The sequence below is a fragment of the Sphaerodactylus townsendi genome, linkage group LG01, assembly GCF_021028975.2.
Source record: "Sphaerodactylus townsendi isolate TG3544 linkage group LG01, MPM_Stown_v2.3, whole genome shotgun sequence".
In the NCBI taxonomy this organism is placed as follows: domain Eukaryota; kingdom Metazoa; phylum Chordata; class Lepidosauria; order Squamata; family Sphaerodactylidae; genus Sphaerodactylus; species Sphaerodactylus townsendi.
Window position 1 is genome coordinate 22,556,302 of NC_059425.1, and position 7,485 is coordinate 22,563,786.

The window sequence follows — 7,485 nt, forward strand, 5'->3', positions numbered from 1 at the left end:
CCAGGAGATGGGAGGTGCGGCCCAGGACAGCCAGTGGGTGCGAGATGTTTCCATGCCATTGTATGCTTCCTCATCTGTCAGACAAAGCATGAGAGACTGAGCCTCTATATAAATCCCTGCTTTTCAGCTCGGAATGTTTGTTCACTTCAATGGGAGAAAGAGAAACACAAGCAGGGAAGAGGGGGAAGAGAGTGAGCCCAGGCAACAATTTCTGGACTGCTGGTGGGGGGTTTCTGTCTCCTTGTTGAGTGATGGACCATCTGGAGACTGAACGCTGAAGGTAAGCTTAACAGTAGCGTAGTGGTTAAGAGCAGGTGCATTCTAATCTGGAGGAACCGGGTTTGATTCCCTGCTCTGCCACTTGAGCTGCATAGGCTTATCTGGGGAATTCAGATTAGCCTGTGCACTCCCACACACGCCAGCTGGGTGACCTTGGGCTAGTCACAGCTTCTCTGAGCTCTCTGAGCCCCTCCTACCTCACAGTGTTTGTTGTGAGGGGGGAAGGGCGAGGAGATTGTCAGCCCCTTTGAGTCTCCTACAGGAGAGAAAGGGGGGGATATAAATCCAAACTCTTCTTCTTGATTTGGACCAGAGATTATGAGCCCCAGGAGTTGTTTCCAGTGCTGAAAGGCAGATGTTTGTTATCTTCATCCTGGGCTAAAAATGGATCTGAGTGACAGAGGGGGCCATCAGATGTCCACATGTCTGGATGTTAATTTTGCAGATTACTTTCCCCCCCAAGGAGTTCAGGATGATGTACATTGTGCCCTTCCCATTTTTTTCACAACAACCCTGTAGGTAGGTTAGGCAGACTGGCTCAGAGCCATTCATGGAACTTCTTGGCACAGTGGAGATCTCAACCCAGGTCTCCACAACTCTAGCCTGACTGGCTACACTTCACCTCTTTAACTTCTTGTGCATTTCAGTCTTGATTCTGGGCCCTGAGAGTCTAAACTAGGTATGATGAGAGAGGAGATCTGTATATAATATCCTCATAGCCCAAGTGAGAAAAGGAGCAGCAGTGGCATAGTGGTTATGAGCAGGTGCATTCTAATCTGGAGGAACCGGGTTTGATTCCCAGCTCTGCTGCCTGAGCTGTGGAGGCTTATCTGGAGAATTCAGATTAGCCTGTGCACTCCCACACACGCCAGCTGGGTGACCTGGGGCTAGTCACAGTTCTTCGGAGCTCTCTCAGCCCCACCTACCTCCCAGGGTGTTTGTTGTGAGGGGGGAAGGGAAAGGAGATTGTAAACCCCTTTGAGTCTCCTATAGGAGAGAAAGGGGGGATATAAATCCAAACTCTTTTTCTATATATTTATTCATATGTTTGTCCGGTCTTATGTAAAACGATGGATGAGGGGGATGGGGAGGGGGGGGGCGTTGTACAGAAAGTGGTGGGCATGAATGAAAACAGTGAAATCCTATTTGTTATATGCCTTCCTGCATACAGGAAAGGCCTTCCAGTTGGGTGTGCTCTTTCCACACACCTTTTCTCACTTGGGCTGGGAGGATATTATATTTCCCCCATTCCTTGAATTCAGGCGGATAAAGTTTTCATCTCCCCAGAAATGATGTTCCTGAAGCGTAGGGAGAATTACAGTGCTTATGTACTTATTTCTACTGTGATTAAGAACATAAGAACATAAGAACAAGCCAGCTGGATCAGACCAAAGTCCATCTAGTCCAGCTCTCTGCTACTCGCAGTGGCCCACCAGGTGCCTTTGGGAGCTCACATGTAGGATGTGAACGCAATGGCCTTCTGCGGCTGTTGCTCCCGATCACCTGGTCTGTTAAGGCATTTGCAATCTCAGATCAAAGAGGATCAAGATTGGTAGCCATAAATCGACTTCTCCTCCATAAATCTGTCCAAGCCCCTTTTAAAGCTATCCAGGTTAGCTTTAATTAGATTGTTAGATTGTTGTATGACTTGAGAATGAGCATCATAGACTGTTACTGGATATTTGCATTCAGATGCTGACCCTACCACTTTTTGAAATTCCATCTAATGGGGCAATTTTGGGGGACTTTTTGCCAGGGGAGAAACAAATGTCCCTTTATAGTCAGTGTTAATCAAGCCTGTCTGCATTCTATACACAGTGTAGTGGAGGAAGAAGAAGAAGAGTTTGGATTTATACCCCACCTTTCTCTCCTGTAAGGAGACTCAAGGTGGCCTACAAGCTCCTTTCCCTTTCTCTCCCTACAACAGACAGGTTGGTGGGGCTGAGAGAGCCCCGAAGAACTGTGACTAGCCCAACGTCACCCAGCAGGAATGTAGGAGTGCGGAAACACATCTGGTTTACCAGGAAGCTATTAATGTGGAATAAAATCCAGTTTCTTGAAGATCTTGGGTGCTGTTAAAAATAAAAAGCAAGTTTCTAGTCCTCTGTGGCTGTGCTGATCTTCAAAATGTGAGGGCAATGCTTGGGGAAGCCTGGAGAAGCGGGGCTGAATATGATGAGGAATATGACGAGTACATACGTACATCTTTGTCCATCAAACAACTAGCAAAAGCTGGAAATGTACATAATTTCTAACCAAATGACAGAATTCAGGATGATCTCATCATCTCTTTTAGAATTTGCCCTGCATCAGCAAAACCACAAGTTGGGAGATTCATCAGCAGGAACGTTGTGGGTGGGAAATGTGGGTTGCAACACCCTCTACATCATAGGTGTCAAACTCGTGGCCCTCCAGATGTTATGGACTACAATTCCCACCATCCCCTGCCAGCATGATGCTAGCAAGGGATGATGGGAACTGTAGTCCATAACATCTGGAGGGCCGCAAGTTTGACACCTGTGCTCTACTTAGAGCAAACCTGAAAGTGATGTAGGGTTCCTCTAGGAACCACTGGAAACTCTATGGCGGAGGTTGCCCCTGAGAGGCAGCAGATAACTGGACCTTGGGTGGTACATTCCTCCCTTGCCTCCACTGGGAGAATGGCAAACCTTGCAGCCATGGTACTAATTTACACCCCTCCCTTTTTTGTGGTCCCTCCCCAGGCAGATCCTTCTCCTCTGGTCCTTTTGCAGGAAGAAGGGCCCCTTCCAGAGCTTCAGACCAGCAAGTGGCCAGGGATGTTCAGCTTGATGGGAGGTGGACTGCTGTGCGCAGTCTCCGGCCTAATTCTCCTCATAGTTGCCACGTCGACAGATTTCTGGATGCAGTATCGCTACTCGGGCGGCATGAGCAACCAAGGCCTCTGGCGGTTCTGCGTGGGAAGCAAATGTCACCCACATACCATCACCCTTGGTAAGAGGCACCCCCAGGTTCGGACTCAAAAACCCATCAGAGATGGCCATCGAATTCCTCAGCAGATGTCACTATGGTGGAACCAGAGATGTATACCATCAAGAGGGGTGCGATGTAGAGAAAGATGGTGTAATGGTAGGATGGCCAGGTAGCCCCTGGAAACTGGTGGGGGAAGGGGGGATATGGTTGCCAGCTCTAGGTTGGGAAACTCTTGGAGATTTGGGGTTGGAGCCTGAGGAGGCAGGGACCTCAGCAGGTTACAATGTCTTACAGTCCATCCTCTGAAGCATCCACTGTCTCCAGGGAGACTGATCTCTCTAGTCTGGAGATGAGCTGTAATTCTAGGGGATCCCCAAGTCCCATCTGGAGGTTGACATCTCTATAGTGGGTCCAAGCAAGCTAAGCCTCAGGTCTTCTGTCCACAATATGGATGATGATGATAATATTAACCTACCTTTACGGGCTGTTGTGAAGGAGTACAATTATAGCACAGGTGAAGTAACTGAATGCAGAACACAGTATAGTAGCAATGCAGACCAAGTCTGGCCTAGTAGCTTAGAGAGGCTTGGCTCTATCCAGGCCCAGCTTACTACATTTTAAAGATGAAAATGATTCTGTTTATGAGCTTCAAGCTCTCTGTCAAATTTTTATCCCACTATTCCTCAAAGAGAAATACCTGTAGATTTTGGGAGTGGACCCTGAGGAGGGTGTTTTGGGGAGTGGAGGGCCTTCATTGTGGTATAGTACCATAGAGTCCATGTTCCATGGCAGCCATAGTGCTATAGAGTCCATGTTCCACGGCAGCCATAGTGCCATAGAGTCCATGTTCCATGGCAGCCATTTTCTCCAGGTGAACTAGTCTCTATCACCTGGAGATCAACAGTAATAGTGGGAGATCTCCAGTCACCACCTGGAGTTTGGCAACCTATAGCAGCAGCTGGTGGAGTAAATATGGTGCCATTGGATCAGGGGAGGAGGCTGACTTGCCTGGTGCCTCAGAGAAGGAGCTTTAGCGAACAAGTTTGACAGCAAAAGCCTTTACACCAAGCAGGAAAATAGTCCAGGGCCTTCGATCCAGCCCTTTATCACAAGTTTTATTGTTATTCTCTTTCCTCCAGAGATTTTGATGAGGAGGCTAAAAGCCTAAAACTCAGGCCTGGTCCTGAGACTGGCTAACACGACCAAGAGTCACGTTCTCCGCAATGCCTCTCATCTGTGCCTTGTCTTTCCCCCACAGCCTTCTGGGACGCCACTCGGGCATTCATGTTGCTCTCCATCCTCTCTTCCTTCGCTGGGATCATTTTGGGGCTGACTGCCTTCTCCAGCAGCCTGCGGTCCACTCGGACCCGTGGAGCAGGAATCACACTTTTGATTGCAGGTAAGAGTGCCAGGTTGGCAGGAGAGATCAGGGACGGGGAAGGGAACGTGCTGGATTGTTCTCTATGGATTGTAAGAGGAAAGAGGTACCCTTATCTTTTGAAGGGGACCTATGGGCCTTCCTGAGAAGTAAACAATCTCTGTGTTCTGTTCTGGCAGATGAATGTGCAAAAAGGTATGGTATCTGAGGTGACAGAAAATTTCAGTTCTGGCTGTCAGGTATGGGATGGTCCATTTCCTCATGGAAGATATCGCTAGATGTTGCCACCACCACGAGGAGAACAAGAATATGTGATTTACCTGCTTTCATGGGAAAATCTGCCACAGTCTAGACTTCAGGGCTTCCCATTTTCCCACTTAGAATAGAGTATTACCTTCCCCAATCTCCCGTTTCCTACCCCTGAGGAATTAGGAATGAGAGCAAAAATGGCTGCCACAAAGTGGTACTCTAGGAATTTCCCTTTATCTCTGTGGTAAAGGCTATTAAGACTGAGGGTGGTTGTTTATAGCACAGCCAAGATGTGACATCACATCCTGCTCAAACTCTGCCCTCCCCTGGCACTTCCCTTGCAAATTTTCTGGCATTTGCTGATATGGTATTGGGAACTGTACTTTGGAGCCCATGAGAGTCGCCAAGGGTTCATTTCAGCCTTAGTTCATAGGAATTATTTTTTGAGAGCTCAGTTCCAGAATGTCAAAACATCCATAACAAAGGGAATGATTGGACCGGATCTGAGGAACGGATTCTTTTGTGTGTCCACCATACTGCAAGTGGCCAAAGGTTCTTTATTCTGTGCTTCCCATCTCACTTCAGGTCTCTTTGCCTTGCTGGGTGTATCGGTCTATACAGGAGTGACAGTGAATTTCTATGGAAAACGCTATCCTGATTGGCGTTTCTCTTGGTCCTACATTCTGGGTTGGATCGCGGTCATTCTTACCATCTCCGCAGGTACTATTACCGCTCAGTGTTTGTGATTCTCTTGGCACCACCCTGGAATTGGGAGAGGTGGGACTCAGCGAACAGCATCTGCTTTGGATGCAGAAGTTCCCAAGCTCAATCCCCAACACCTTCATTTAGAAGGACCAGGCAGTAAGTGATGTGAAACTTGGACAACCACTGCCTGTTGTAGTAGACAATACTGACTATGAGATTCGGTATAAGCAGAGGTGGTATCCAGCAGGTTCTCACAGGTTCCCGAGAGTAGGTTACTAATTATTTGTGTGTGCTGAGAGAGGGTTACTAATTGGTGTTTTTGCCATGTGATTTTTGCCTTAGTTATGCCCCTCCTTCACTCCTCAGCAGTAGCGCGCAGAACATGAAGCAGTATAGCAGGAGGTGCACCGGCGTGCGTGGCAGCCTGCATTCGTTTCCCGCCCAAGGACTGGCGCAGCGGCTGCATCCTTGCCACAGCCCCGCCTAACAATGCCCCACCCCTGGAATGCCTGGCCACACCCCCGTCATGCCCCGCCCAGCCCCATTGGTGCTATGCCACTGTTTGAATCCCACCACCATGGGAACCTGTTACTAAAATTTTTGGATCCCACCACTGGGTATAAGGCAGCTTCGTGTGTTCATGTGAGTTGCTCTTTTCTGGTTTTAGAATACCTCAGACAGGGCACAGTCACCTGTGTAGGCCACCTGGCCAAATTATCTCTTGGGCCCAGAAAGCCCAACATCTTATAAAAGGGAGCATGCATATCTTCCTCAACTAAGGGCCTATGCAGGGTGGTCAACCTTTCCAATTGGCCATGCTGGCTGGGGCTGATGGGAATTGCAGTCCATGAACATCTGGAGTGCCACCCCTGGCTATAGTTACCACCCCCGTACTCTCCTCCCTATAAATTATTGTCTGTCCACTGCTCAGTGTATCCTGCCAGCCCACCGTCTTCCAATTTCCTCCCCTCTCTTCCTTACAAGCTCTCCCATTCTCTTTCCAGGCGTGTTCCACATTTGCGCTGTCCCCAGGAGTTCCTCTCCTAATGGCTCCAATGTGGCAAGTGGTTGATCCGCCCCGACTGCATCGGAATGGGTCAGCTTCGTCTGGTTGAGATGTCTGACGTTCCCTCTCGTTCCACTTGGTCTTCTGACCAACACTCTTTCCTCAGTGTCTCAGAGTACTTTTTCCTCTTTCCACCCCCACCTATTTTCCACCTTCTCCTTCAGAATTCATTCGACAACAGCAGTTCAAAGGACATTGCCTACAAGACTCCAGGGAGTCTGCCGACATGCCTCTCTCTTTCTTGTGATCTTGTGTCAGCCAAGTGACTGTTGTGCAGTTGATCCATGTAATATTTTTCCCCAGTGAAGAGCCAGTGCCAGGGTTTTTTGATCCTCTTTGATCCTCTTTGATCTGAGATTGCAAATGCCTTAACAGACCAGGTGCTCGGGAGCAACAGCCGCAGAAGGCCATTGCTTTTACATCCTGCATTTGAGCTCCCAAAGGCACCTGGTGGGCCACTGCGAGTAGCAGAGAGCTGGACTAGATGGACTCTGGTCTGATCCAGCTGGCTTGTTCTTATGTTCTTATGTTCTTATGGTTTCTGACACCCCCAGCAAAGGACTCCTTCCTGTAGCGTACCTTTCAACATGTCACATATGAAAATTGGAACCCTCGCATAATACCAAAGAACAAAGTTGCCAACTTCCAGGTGGAGGCTGGAGGTCTCCCAGAATGACAACTTCTCTCCAGGCATCAGAGGTTAGTTCACCTGGAGAAAATGGCTGCTTTGGAAGGCAGAGCCAATGGTATTACGGCCCTCTGAAACCCCTCCTTTCCCCAAATTTCACCCTGGAGCTGCAGGGTCCCTTGTGATTTAGTGGTGTGAGAGTCTGACCTAGGGATCTGGGGAGGGGCA

General features: G+C 48.7%; 1 protein-coding gene across 2 annotated transcripts; it reads left to right on the forward strand.

Annotated features, from left to right (window-relative positions):
- Nucleotides 1-128: 128 nt before the first annotated feature.
- LOC125442220 (lens fiber membrane intrinsic protein-like) lies at nucleotides 129-6,948 on the forward strand. Of its 2 annotated transcripts, none has more exons than XM_048513459.1 (5): nucleotides 129-280; nucleotides 3,033-3,252; nucleotides 4,490-4,630; nucleotides 5,444-5,578; nucleotides 6,568-6,948. In XM_048513459.1, exons 2-5 carry the CDS (start codon nucleotides 3,078-3,080, stop codon nucleotides 6,633-6,635), a joined length of 519 nt encoding a protein of 172 aa, XP_048369416.1. In that variant the 5' UTR covers nucleotides 129-280; nucleotides 3,033-3,077; the 3' UTR covers nucleotides 6,636-6,948. The 2 variants fall into 2 exon arrangements, with proteins under 2 accessions (XP_048369416.1, XP_048369408.1); XM_048513451.1 differs by having other exon boundaries at nucleotides 130-280; nucleotides 3,003-3,252.
- Nucleotides 6,949-7,485: the final 537 nt, after the last annotated feature.